General features: G+C 40.8%; 1 protein-coding gene across 1 annotated transcript in view; it reads right to left on the bottom strand.

The window, feature by feature from the left end:
* IQCA1 (IQ motif containing with AAA domain 1) overlaps nucleotides 1-13,708 on the bottom strand; it is a 172,295-nt gene that overhangs the window by 101,907 nt on the left and 56,680 nt on the right. Inside the window, exon 7 of the mRNA XM_067740134.1 lies at nucleotides 5,990-6,074. Within this exon, the coding sequence (XP_067596235.1) occupies nucleotides 5,990-6,074 (85 nt within the window). The remainder of the gene's footprint in view (nucleotides 1-5,989; nucleotides 6,075-13,708) is intronic.

The raw sequence follows: 13,708 nt of genomic DNA, 5'->3' as shown, positions 1-13,708 counted from the left end.
TTTAATTTATTATTATAGTTTTAATTTTCATCTTCCTAATGACTAACGGTGTTGAGCATCCTTCCATGTGCCTATTAGCTATTCATATATATTCATTTGTGAATTGTCTATTTGAGTCTTTTGCTCATTTTTTGATTGGGATGTTTGTCTTATTATTGAAATGTAAGAGTTCTTTGTACATTCTGGATACAAATCCTTTATCAAGTATAAGTTTTCAAATATCTTCTTCCAGTCTGTTCTTGTATTTGCACTTTCTTAATGGCATCTTTTGAAGCCCCGAAGTGTTAAATTTTGATGAGGTTTAATCTATCAATTTTGTCTGTCAGTGTAGCTTTAATTTGCATTTCTCTTATACGTGTGAGGTTGATTGTCTTTTCATATGTTGAACATCTTTTATTATGTTTCAAATCCATTTAGATTTTCATTTCTGAGAACTGTTCATATCCTTTAGCTTTAAAAATATTGGGTTATTGAGTTTTTTCTTATAGAGCTGCAGGAGCTCTTTATATATTAGAAAACTGATCTCTTATCTGTGATACTCATTACAAATAATTCTTGCAGTGTGTCATCTGTCATTTGACTTTACTTGGGGTCGGTTTTGCCATGCAGGTTAAAAATTTTTTTTAATGTAGTTTAATTTATGTTTTTTTTCTTCTATGTCTCCTGGGTTGTGCGACAGAGGTAAAAAGTCTTTCCCACTCTGAGGTTATGACATATTTCTTTGTTGGCTGCTTCTGGTTCTTTTGTGTTTTTGTTTTGTTTGACATTTAAATCTTTGATCCATTTGGAATCATTCTGGGCTAAAGTATCAAGAGATAGAGATTAATTTTCTTCTTTTCCAGTTGACAACCTGGTTATTATAATACCATTCATTAAATGGTCTTTTTTCTTTTCCTTCTGCAAGAAAGATGAGATGCTTCTTTATTATATACTAAATTTCCATGTGTATTTGGATATATTTCTTGATTTTCTTTTCTTTTTCATTTAGTCATGTGCCTGTATCAATGGGCTCTTTAAAACATGTTTTAATACCTGCAGGGCTGGTTCCTCCTCATTACCCTTCGTTCTCAGAATTTTACTAGTTATTCCTGGTTATTTACTTTCTACCTAAAGTTTAGAATCAAATTAGTCACCCTCTGCATACCTTGACTCCCCACTCCAACAAAATGCTATTGGTATTTTTATTTGGATCGTACTGCATGTATAGATGATGTTTGGGAGTGTTGAAGTATTTATAACATTGAGTATTCCTACCTAAGAACACAATATGGTTTCCATCTGCTCATTTTCATTCTTCAGAATGTTTTAAGCTTTTCTTCCCATAGAACACACATTTATTATCAAATTTATTCCTGGATATTTTATCTTCGTGTCATTGCTGCCATTGTAAATGGACTCTTTTTTTTTTTTTTTTTTTTTTTTTGCGGTACGCGGGCCTCTCACTGTTGTGGCCTCTCCCGTTGCAGAGCACAGGCTCAGCGGCCATGGCTCACAGGCCTAGCCGCTCCGTGGCATGTGGGATCTTCCCAGACCGGGGCACGAACCCGTGTCCCCTGCATCGGCAGGCGGACTCTCAACCACTGCGCCACCAGGGAAGCCCTAAATGGACTCTTTTAATATATTTTCCATGTAGCTGCTGTTTGAACGTCGAAAAGCTTTCTCTTTCTGCATATTAATTTTGTAACTCCCCGTCTTACTTCTCATATTGTTTAAGGCGTTTTTCAGTTTATTCTCTTTGATTTTCTAAGTACAGAACATATCTGCAAAAAGTGACCATTTCCCCTCTTCCATTCCAATTCTCTATCTCTACATTCTTCCTCTTGTGTAATAGTGTTCAATAGATCCTGTGGGTCAATGGTGATAATGGCCATCCTTGTATTTTTCATGACACCAGTGGAAATGTTTCTTGTGAATTTCGTTAAGCATGATATTAACTTTTTTTTTTTTTTTTTTTTGTGGTACGCGGGCCTCTCAGTGTTGTGGGCTCTCCCATTGCGGAGCACAGGCTCCGGACGCGCAGGCTCAGTGGCCATGGCTCACGGGCCCAGCCGCTCCGCGGCATGTGGGATCCTCCCGGACTGGGGCACGAACCCGTGTCCCCTGCATCGGCAGGCGGACTCTAAACCACTGCGCCACCAGGGAAGCCCGATATTAACTTTTGAACTAAGAAATATTTTGTCATGTTGAAGAAGTATCCATATATTCCATTTTTTGTTTTATTTTATAATATCAAGAAAGGGAGTTGAATTTGTAAAATGCCCTTTCAGCACCCACAGTGATGAGCTTATGGTTTTCCCTTTTGGATCTCTTTATATGATGCAATGTATTCACAGAACATCCAAAACACAGCAGTGCTTGCGTTCGTGAGTAAACACCACTTGACTGTAGTGTTTCGCTAATGTTTCACTTTGAATTTTTGCATTTATGCTCATAAGGAAGACTGACCTGGGGTTCTATTTGTATTCCATCTTTTGGGGGGCTTGGCATCAATGTGATTATGCTCACTTCAGAAAAAGTATTTGCACCGTTTTGTTTTTACAAATAGAAATTTGACTGTTTACGTGTATGTTATAGTGATTATGTTTGGTCTATCTCTTCTGCCTCTTCCCCTCCCCTCCCACCTTCTCCTCTTCCTTTCTTCCTCTCCCTCCTGCTCCCTCTCCTCCCATTAGTAACAATCGCTAAGACTTTCTGAATGATTTCAGGGTGCCAAGCTCTGTTCTGAGTACATTACGTGTATCATCTCATCTAATTATTGCATTGGCCCAGGGAGGCAGGTGTTTTTAGCATCTCCATCCGCAGACAAGAAAACTGAGACGCAGCGGGGAAGTCGCTTGCCTAAGGCTGCAGACCTAGTGGAACTCGGATTCTTCACCACGATGCTGTCCTGACTCTTCAGTCATCTGCCTTTTAAAGTCATGCTGCTTTGGGGCTCCCTTTGTTTGATTTTAGTGTACGTGTTAACCAGACGTCTTCTGTTTTCTTTTGCTTTTAGTTTGACTGGACATTAACTCTACTTCTGAGAGTTTCTGATGGACAATTTAGACATTCCACCAACATTCTTAATTCTATAATTGTTACCTTTAAAAACTAACATGAAACATGTCTGGCTGCTTGTCATGGGCTTTCAAGACACAACTTGTGCCGGATGATTTAGCTGGAGGGACAAGACCTAAACATGTAAAAAAGTGAAATAACATCACATCAAAATGACAGTCACTCAAGGGAGGGCTCGAACTGCCAACAAGAGGGTGGTTATTAAGTGGTCACACAGTTCAGGGGAGAAGGACAGGAGGGTGGAGAGAAGGCTTTGGGAGCTGATGTTGGCTTTTGACAGGGAGTTGGGAGAAGAGCTCTTCCCCTTGATCCTGAGGGCTCAGGCAGGGAAGCAGAGGAAGCCAGGGATGCTGACTGTGGCGTCTGTAGTGCTGACAAAACCTCATCTACAGCATGGTTTTTACTGCTGCTTAGTTAATGTTTCACGTTACTTAACTAATTCCCTAGTAACGAACATCAGCCTGTTTCTTCTCTGTCAATGCTGTGAACAGTGCAGACAAGAACGGCTGTTTCAGTCACCTATGGCAAGTATCAGCAAACCATATCACATGGGCCAAATCTGGCCTGCTGCCCATGTTTGTAAATAAAGCTTTATTGGAACACAGCCATGCCCATTCATTTACATATTGTCTCTGCTTTCATGTTATAATAGCAGAGTTGAGTAGTTGCAGCAGAGACTGTATGTTCCACAAATATTTACTATTTTGCTGCTAATAGAAAAAGTCTGTTGTTGCCCATCTATGGCAACTTGTTTCTATTTTTTCCTTAGTATAAATTCCTTGAAGAGCATTTATGGGTTAAAGGGTATACGCAGTAAATATTTTGATATTTACTTGGCCCATGGCCCTCAAAAAATGTCATGCTAATTTATGTATCCAGCCACAATGTGCGAGAGTGACTTTTTTCCACATGCTCACCAACTCCAATTATTATCACAAGTTAAAAGTTTTAGCAATCTTATAGGTGAAAAGAGATACAGTAACATTATATTTAAATTTCTTTCCTAGTGGGTTAAAATTTTTTTAAATTATTTTAATATTTTTTGCCTTTTCTACTGAGGTGTTCAGATTTTTCTTATTACTAAGAACTCTACATATGAAAGATACCTAACGTCAGCTACATTGCTAATATTTTCTCCATTTTATCACATGATTTTAATTTCATTTATGATATATTTTGCTATTTAAGCTTCATTTAGTCAGAGATGTCAGCTTATTCTCTTTATGATTTCTGCCTATGGTGATATACTTATAAAACTACTCCCCATTATTATTAAATATCAAACAATTTCTACTGGTAATTTGTGGTTTAATATTTTACATGTAAATACTTAATGCATCTGAAATTTATTTTGTATATTAAGGGAGGTAAAGCTCAACTAATTTCCTCAAATGGAGAGCCAGTTGTCCCAATGTTATTTATTGCGTAGTTAATCCTTCTCCACTTAGGTCAGGATTATATTTCTGAATTCCAACTAGTACCTGAATCAATTTCTGAGCACACTATCCTGAAGTCAGATTATCTGGGTTGGAATCTCAGCTCCCCAACTTATTAACTGTGAATCTGGCCAAATGGCTTGATCTTCGTGGGTTGGGAGGATTGAATGAGTTATAATTTACATAATGTTCTTTGCATAGGACCCGGCACAGAATATCTGTCCAATAAATGCTGCACATGACATACTATTTTTGTTATTGCTCTTATCTGTCTACTCCTTTCCCAGTACTGTGATGGCTCAATTACTTTATAAATTGATTTATACCAAGTAGGGCAAGTTCCCTTGATTACAGCTCCTTTTCATAAACTTTTTGGATATTGTCATGCATTCATTCTTCTCTATAAACTTGAGAATAATTTTGTCAATAAAAAATTGTTTTGATTTTATTGGAATTGCACTAACTGCATAAACAATGGAAAGATAATGTGTATTTTATTGAATCCTTCTATCCAGAGAAACAAACCATCAGTCTATTTATTCATGTCTTCTTTCATTTTCTTCAGTGAATTTTGTCTGTATAATTCTGTACAACTCTGCATAATATGTCAATATAATTTTTTGATAAGTTTGTGTTTTCTAGGAATATAATCACATAATCTGAAAACAATAATAAAATCACCACTTTTTAAATATCTGTAACTTCTTTTCTTTTTCTTATGTTATTGCATTTGTTAGAACTTCCAGAGGGTATTAACTAATAGTGCTGATAGCAATTATTCTTTTCTTGAGTTTCACTTTTAATGGTCATGCTTCTAAACGTTTCACTGTTGAGTAATGCAAATCTTCTCTTGGTTTCTATGATAAATACTCTGAGGTTAAGAAGAGTGTTCCTATTTCTGGTTTATTAAGGCATTTCTAAAAGCAGCTTTGGATGTCAATCATCAAATGCCACTAGAGCATCTACAGAGATGGTCCAAGGGGGTTTCTCTTGAAGAGCATTAATATGGCAAAGAGCTGAGTCTTGACAGGCAAGCAGGAGCTAAGCAGAGGAGGAAGGGCAGAAGGCATCCTGGAGTGAGGGGAGAGCATAAGATGCACGAAGGCACTAAAGGGGCAGCAGCGTGAGCAGCGAGGAGGACGAGCAAGTGGACCGCTGGAGTTGACGGTGTGAAGATGGGGTGACGGGGACAGGAAATGATACTGGGAGGCAGGCAGGGACCAGAACATAAAGGGTTCCTGGAATCGAGCTGCTCATCACTGACTAAGAAGATGAGACTCCTGTGTTGTCACATCGCTTTCAAAGACAGGAGAAAGCATGGATTCATCTAAAAAATTTTGTAAGCACCTTAGAGGATAAACAACCAAAGTACTTCCAGGTAAACATCTGTAGGGAAATAACCAAGACCTAATAACACTGCAAAAGTCATTATCTCTAAAGTTTAAAGAAATGCGATTATGATATATTTACATTTTATTTCTCACGCATACTTGTACCTGTTGTCGTGTCTTGTTGGAAAAAATAATAGCTGAACCTCCTTCTTCTTCTGTAGGGTAGTTGGGAAATGTGCCCGTTAAGTTCCTGAGGAGGAAAAAAGGCAGAATGAACATCCATGAGCACAGCCCTCTCTGCTGCATTCCCCACTAGCTGGCTCTGGTCAGGTTCACTGAAATGAGTGACAGTTATTAGGAGAGGGGCCCCCTGCCAGTTGCTGGCCAGACATCCGGTCTCTAAGAAGCAGAAGGACCTGGTGACATTCAGGAACAGGTTTCCTTCCTCAAGGCAGTTGTGACTGTGAGACAGACACACCTCTCTTTGAAGCAGATTGTAATTTTCTGCCTTTTTTTTTTTCTCTTTTTAATTACTGAGATACTCTGTGCTTGTGTTAAAAATGAAAAGACAGAAGCACAAACTATTTCTTCCTGTTTGAAATTTAGGATAAACACAGGATTTTGACATAAAACAGAAGCATGGCATTGTTCGAATTACAGATTTAGGACTAGTGCGTGAGATACGCATGCACGCTTTAGATTTTAGCGAGTCTAAGGCCCCGTATGTTAAGAGTTCCAAATAGTAATTTTTTCCTGTAACCATATAGTTTCTATGTTTTAAAATGCAGACTTTGAAATTTAATGTTGAGGGATTTCAGAAGGGAAATGAAGTTAATTTTTCCAAGAGAAACTGACTTGGATACGAGTGTTATATTTATTCCATATGTAGAAAGAAAAAACGACCAAGTTAGTTCCATTAATCCACAAAAGAAGAGAATCTGAGGGTTAGAGGAGATGCCCACGCTCCAGATGACTCCGTAACAGCGGTTCTCAAACTTCTGGCCTTAGTTGCTCTTGACAACCTTGATAATTTTTGATGATCCCCAAAAGCTTTTGTTTATGTGAGTTCTAGCTATTGATATTTACTGTATTAAACATTAAACCTGACACATTTCTAAAATATGCATTTTCATTAAAAAATAACAATAATAAGCCCGTTATGTGTTCACATAAACAAAATTTTTAATGAAGAATGTATTTCCCAGAACAAAAAAAAAAGTGAGAACAGTGTTACTGTTCTGGCTTAATGGAAGCTAGCAGGATGCTTATATCTGCTTCTGTATTCAATCTGTTACAATATGTTGTTTTGGTTGAAGTATAGAAAGAAAATCTGGCCTCACACGGCTGTGTAACTGGAAAAGAGAGGAGAGTTTTTTTTTTTTTTGCGGTACGCGGACCTCTCACTGCTGTAGCCTCTCCCGTTGCAGAGCACAGGCTCCGGACGCGTAGGCTCAGCGGCCATGGCTCACGGGCCCGGCCGCTCCGCGGCACGTGGTATCCTCCCGGACCGGGGCACGAACCTGGGTCCCCTGCATCGGCAGGCAGACTCTCAACCACGGCGCCACCAGGGAAGCCCAAGAGGAGGGTTTTAATAGCCTTTTAGATAGCTGTGAATATTCTGCTTTGACTCTACACCACAACTCGACAAGTGGTAGCTTCCTAAAGGCTGGTGGTGATGTGGAATCTGAAATCATATCAAGAACTTTCCCTTCCCTGTGTCACATCAAAACCCATGTGCCTCTGCATCGAGTAGGTCTTTCACCCCAAAATGACTTTGTAACATGATTCTGTAACATCTTGGTCATTTCAAAACTAATGATTTATGGACTTATGTGGATCTTCCCAATGCTTACACATTTCACCGCACCAAAAATCACCTTCATTAATGACGCCACCAATCTCATACCCCAAAGCTAAGTAACGAGAAGCTCTCAGACTCACAGAGGTGACTACAAGATTTCCAAAACTGTAATTCTCGCTAGAAAGCTTGACTTTTATTATTAGCGACAAATGCCCTCAGTTGTTTCCCTTCAGGCTCGCTTGGTTCATTTTTGAGAAAATGTTGCCCCAAACCTGAGTCTGAAAAATGAGGTTCCAGAAAAAGTGTCTGGTTCAGTCTGAAGCTGGACAGATGGCAGGGGCCCATCCTGAGCGGCCCTCATACTTCGGGGTGCAGCAGAAGGCAGCCACCTCGCCTCCAGGTTCCTCACGTAAATTTTGAAAAGCTATGTATTTAAGGGTTGAGTCTTACAATTATTGTTTACGGGGTCCTCAAGGATATTGTTAAAGGAACTTTTTAAAAAGGCAGGTGCATGACAGTGAAAACTGCGACGAGTCTGAGTTGGGTCTGAATTGGGGCCACTGCCTTGGGTAGAGGTCGGCAGCCAGCACCTCCCTAACCGTCCCCACCACAGGGCGTTGGCCCCATCCCTTTCACAGACTGCTTCTCAAACATCTTAGGACAGTTACATCACTGTCTGGACAAAAATCCCTCAGGTCTCTTGAAACTTTCCTATGGGCTCATTCAGCAGGCACATGACTCAGCTGCTCAGTACTGCTTTGAAAGGAACTGAACACAGTGCACTGCCTGGGGTTGGGGGGCGGTTCTATGGACATACGCACCAGCAGTGGGGAAGTCGGGTGGTCACACACGATGTGTGCCACTCTGTCAATGGAGCTACCATGACTGCAGCTGCTTGAGTGGTCTCGTGCACTCATCCATCCATCCATCCATCCATCCATCCATCCATCCATCCTTCTAGGCGTCCATCCATTCATGCACATAGTCAATCAACAAACATCTCTTTAGTACCAACTAGATTCTGGATGTTGCAATGGAAGACAGTGATCTGAAGGTTAAAAGATGTCAGACCTCGTCCTCATGCAGCTTACACTCCGCAACCACAGGGCTGATGCCTAGATTTGGCCCCAGATCCTGCTTGTCTACGAGACTCATATCTCAAACCTTGTTAACTTGCCTGACCGAGTTCTGTCTTATGTGTGCATCATTCAGCCTACACGATCTTGGATAAAAACCAGGAATACAACTGAATTAAAAGTTAGAGCGCTTTCCCTTCTTCACACCCACCCACCTTATTTCTTTGACAACCAACTTCACAAGTAATTCCGTTGTAAATTGTTATTGTTTCATTGTAAAGCTTGAGTGTTTTTGAGGACTCAAAACAAATGCTTTTAAAACATAAGTCACGCCGTGCCGTTTCTCTGCTCCAAGTTTGCCCAAACTCTCCCTCCAAATGAAACCAACGCCCACATAATTAGGTTAACCTATGGCCCGCTTTCCTGGGGACAGGCCCAGTCATACGTAATTAACAACAGCACCCCCTTTCATTCTTACAAGTCTCCTGGTTTGGATGGTGATTGACCCGGTTCCTGCACTTACTGCGGCTTCCCTGGTACTGCCCTGCTGCCTTCCTGCCTTCCCCCACCCACTCATCATTCCAGTTGCTCTCCATCCACCCCATGCTCCCTGCTCAGAGAGATGTTCACGTTCAGAGAGAAAACACACACACCCACTGGCTTTAAGGTTTTGTCCAAATGTCATCATATCACAGAGGCCTTCCCTGACTACCTTGCATAAAGTACATGTTTGACCAAATACAATAGGTTCCCTCTTATCTCACAACCAAAGGTCTTGCTGAGGGATGTGCATTTGGGATGGAGAAGAGAGGGGATGTTAAGTTGTTTCTGGATGATTACCCCAGTTTCTCTCTGTAGCTTGGAAAGTACTTTCATAGGCGCGGGAATTCTTTTCTACGTAAAGGAAATGTTAACACAAAATCCTCTGCAAAATCATTACGTGGTAAAGATCCTGGCGTGGTGCATGGTGGTTATTTAAATCACAGCTTTCCCTCAATTATAGCTTGAATCTTAACTCCACAGACATTTGATTACCTTTGAACTTTCATCGTCTGGCTGATTTTCAAAGTTAACGTGCAGGCGCGTGCTAGTATCCTCCCCCCTGTGCCACCCCCTCCCCCCGCGCACCACCAACTAATTGCCATTTGCCCTCAAATTGCTGCAATAGGCAAGGCCAAAGCAGGTTCTTCAAATGGGCATCCAAACCATCAGATGGACCAAGTGATGCAGAAAATGGATCTCAGCACATGGCTGCATGAAGAATCACCTGCACTACATACGTTTCACCCGCATCTACAGAACAGGAGACACGAGAAAGGTGAAAAGCCACCCAAGAACACAAAGAGAAAGGGATCTGGAACTCGACCAGACAGGATTTACCAGATATTTCTGCACTCCTAGTCACCATTTAGTCACCACCAAGCACGTGCTGGCACGTCTCATGGGGATGACATTTTTCCTAAAAGCAAGAATTCCACTTTTTGGAACAATATTTAATTAGTATTAAGTATCATTTCCAAAAGATAAACTTCCAGGTATTCATTAAATCCATTCCCTGAAAAGTATTTAGGAAGAGCAGTTCTCCCGGGTTCCCTTACCCTGCTGCTCTCCACCCGGGCACCCCTTCCCGTTAAAGTCTTTTGCTTTGTCAGTTAAAACACAAAATAAACTAAAGTAAAATAAAAGAGTCAAATAAAAAGTATTTAGGAAAATTTGAATAGGAATGCTGAATATGAACTATATTATTTATCAAACTTTAGATTTATCAACAAACTAGAGATTGTTGAATATTTTTCAAAAACGAGTGACACCTCCCTACCACTGAATTTGGATCTCCCCTGGAAACGTACAAAGGAAAGAAGCTGAGAAGCCCCCAAGCCCCCCTCCCCACCAGAGAATTAGCCCTCTAAGTGACGGCACAGGGCAGTTGCTCCAGGGTTGGAAAGCTCTAGTAATCTGACATTTCTTCCAGCTTCTTCTCTTGATGCCAATCTTAGTTACTGACTCAGAAAGCATCCCATCCACATTTTATGATCAAAGTTATCTAGGATAACGGCCTCCAAGGCCACGGCTCTTAAGTGGGACCTGCACCATCTCTCCACTAAAGGAGCTTCCAGGCAAGGTTCACGTGTGTAAAGCAATGACTCTGAATCCCCAGCCATCCCATCGTCTGATCCTAAACTGTTCCCACCTAATTTCCTCCCCAAACCCCCATCCAAACCCTTGGTCCAAACCTCCAGCCAAACCCTTGGTCCATGTCTGGGCTTTCAATCTGTCTTTGGCCCTGCAGATATGATATGTGTCCTGCACGTCTTGTAGCCTACAAGTAGCGTTTGTCCGGCATCTGCGTGACTCAGGCAATGCTGTTGCCATTTCCTTTTTGCGCCTGAAAAATGGCTTCACGTCTGGAGGCAGGCACCTGGGCTCTGCGGCAGAGCACTGAGACACCGAGGTGCCAGCCTGGCCCTCCAAGCATCAAAACTCACATCAATTCAGGTGACCTTAGTTCACACCTCACAGGCATCTCCTAAGAGCAGCAACCTGTTCTTGAAAGCCAGGATGCTCTGGGCAGGATGCTGATGGCTCATTAGTTTAAATGGGAAGAATTAAAATTCGGTATAACTACAACCCCCTGTCCCAGCCAATTATTCTGGGGCCGGGGGTGGGGAGGGGGTGCCTGTGATGGAAGTACACAGAGAAAAGCCCTGGTTGTTTCCTGGAAAGAACAGAATTCAAACACAAAGCCACCAGACAGTTCTGAGCGCCCCCTGCAGTCTGCTTCACCTATCACACCAACGCGTTGGCTTTCCTCTTCCTCTGATGCCTTCATGGGTTTTGGGTATAAAATGGAAGCCCAATTTGAATTCGCATTTCTTTAGCTGCTACTGAGGTTGGCACTTTGCTACCTGCTATGCGCATGTGCATTTGTGTAACTGTCTCCTTACCTCTTGGACTCACTTATTTAGCAGAAATGATCATTGACTGTGTGTTTGTTGCATGCAGGTTTACAAAGCATTTTCACACACGCCTTTCACAAATTGTTTCTCATTTCATCCTTACAGAAATTCTGTGAGATAAGCACTTTTGTCCATTTTGCAAAGGAGGAAGTTGGAAAATCCGAGAGTTTAAGTGACTTTTCCAAAGGCAAACGGTTCCTTACAGAAGTGCCTCAATTCTAACCTTGGGATTCTGCCTAGAAGCCCACGATGGGGCTTCCCTGGTGGCGCAGTGGTTGGGAGTCCGCCTGCCGATGCAGGGGACACGGGTTCAGGCCCCGGTCCGGGAAGATCCCACATGCCGCGGAGCGGCTGGGCCCGTGAGCCATGGCTGCTGAGCCTGCGCGTCTGGAGCCTGTGCTCCGCAACGGGAGAGGCCGCAACAGTGAGAGGCCCGCGTACCGCAAAAAAAAAAAAAAAAAAAAGAAGAAGCCCAGGATGTCTCTACTAATCACAGTCACTTACTGGCTTTGCATAAACCCTTAGACAATGGATTCCTTAATTCTTTAGCTATCAAGTTTGTGTTATACACCTTTCACATGTACACAACTTTTAACCCAACAATTCCACTATTGGGAATCCTTACTGAAGTAAAAGCAGAGATATGTTGTGATGCACAATTTGTACTAGCAAAAGCTGTAGAAAAAAAAACTGTAATAAGAAACTGCAAATAATCACCCAATGGGGAATGCTTATGTAATTACGGTAAAGGCCCACTGTGGAATCCAGCATCAGGACTAGACTTCACCTGTTCCTCTTTACCTTTTCACCACCAGCACTTAATAAATACTTAGGTGGATGAATAAATTCAATTCTCATAAAGACTAGTCTGCTCTATGTGGACAGAGGGGATGTTAAAGATAGAATATTAAGGGGAAAGACTGGGCTGGGGAGCGACCTGGGTTATCAAAAGAAAAGGGGACAGGAGAGACTTGTCTGCCTGTGTTTATGTTTGCAGGTGCAGGAGGAATGCCTACACTGTCCACCTGGATTAGCTCAGAGATGTGGCCTGGAGGGAGGAGCCCATTCATTTTTTTCTGTACATACTTCAGTATTGCTTTCCTTGCTATGACAAATAGAAATCATGTTTGTAATTAAATAAAATGGTAAGGTAAAATAATGTACAATAAAAAATAAATTTTATTTTTGTTTGACTCCCTTTTTTGTCTTATTTTAGGGTTTGATTATTATAAAGACCTTGTAATTTTTACAGCCAGCGGAAAACATTTTTGTTTCCGTAGTTAGAAAACTGTGACCTTTCTCTAGGGAAGTTCTCCATTCAGCTTCCAATTGCTTGTTGGCTTTAGCAATTAAGGCAATCTAGTTACTGCAAGTATATTTTTTCCATTCTTATTACTTTTTAAACTTAATTTATCATATGCTATTTATTTCCATTTATGTTTGTCAGTTCCTGGGCTCTCTACTTTGTTTCACTGAGTTATGCTTGTGCTTTTATATTAGTGTAATGCATTTGTATCAATACCTTATTTTTCTTTATAATATTCTTGAAAATAAAGTGTCATCTGTTCTTCCTTATGGTTCTTATTTTCTTATTTTAATCCTAATGACTTTAATAATTACGTTTTCAAGTTCAATAAATAATCCTGTTGGGACTTTAATTGAAATTGTGTCCTTTCTATAAATTACCCAGAGCAATCATGTCATCTTTCTGTTTAACCAGAAACATGGCACGTCTCACCACTTATTCAAGTCTTTTAAAATTTCTTCCTTTTAACATTTATAGACTGCTTAAACTTTCATATACTTCTCTTTCATACTTAGTCTGTGGTTGATTTTTAAAAAATACATTTTGCTACATTTAAAAAAATATTGTTTCCTCTTGATGTCATTATATTGATAATAATTTATATCATGGCACTAATTATTAGGGGACAAAGTCATCGATAGTTTCCTTTCCTTTTGTGGGACGACCTACAGTGTTTCCTCATTAAGTGTATAGCTCTCTTTTGTTTTAAAGAATACTTGATGTTTCATTCATTCATTCACTCAT

This window comes from Pseudorca crassidens, chromosome 6 (assembly GCF_039906515.1).
Source record: "Pseudorca crassidens isolate mPseCra1 chromosome 6, mPseCra1.hap1, whole genome shotgun sequence".
Lineage (NCBI taxonomy): Eukaryota > Metazoa > Chordata > Mammalia > Artiodactyla > Delphinidae > Pseudorca > Pseudorca crassidens.
The sequence above is the reverse complement of the archived record's forward strand: the minus strand, read 5'-3'. Positions and strand labels throughout refer to the sequence as shown.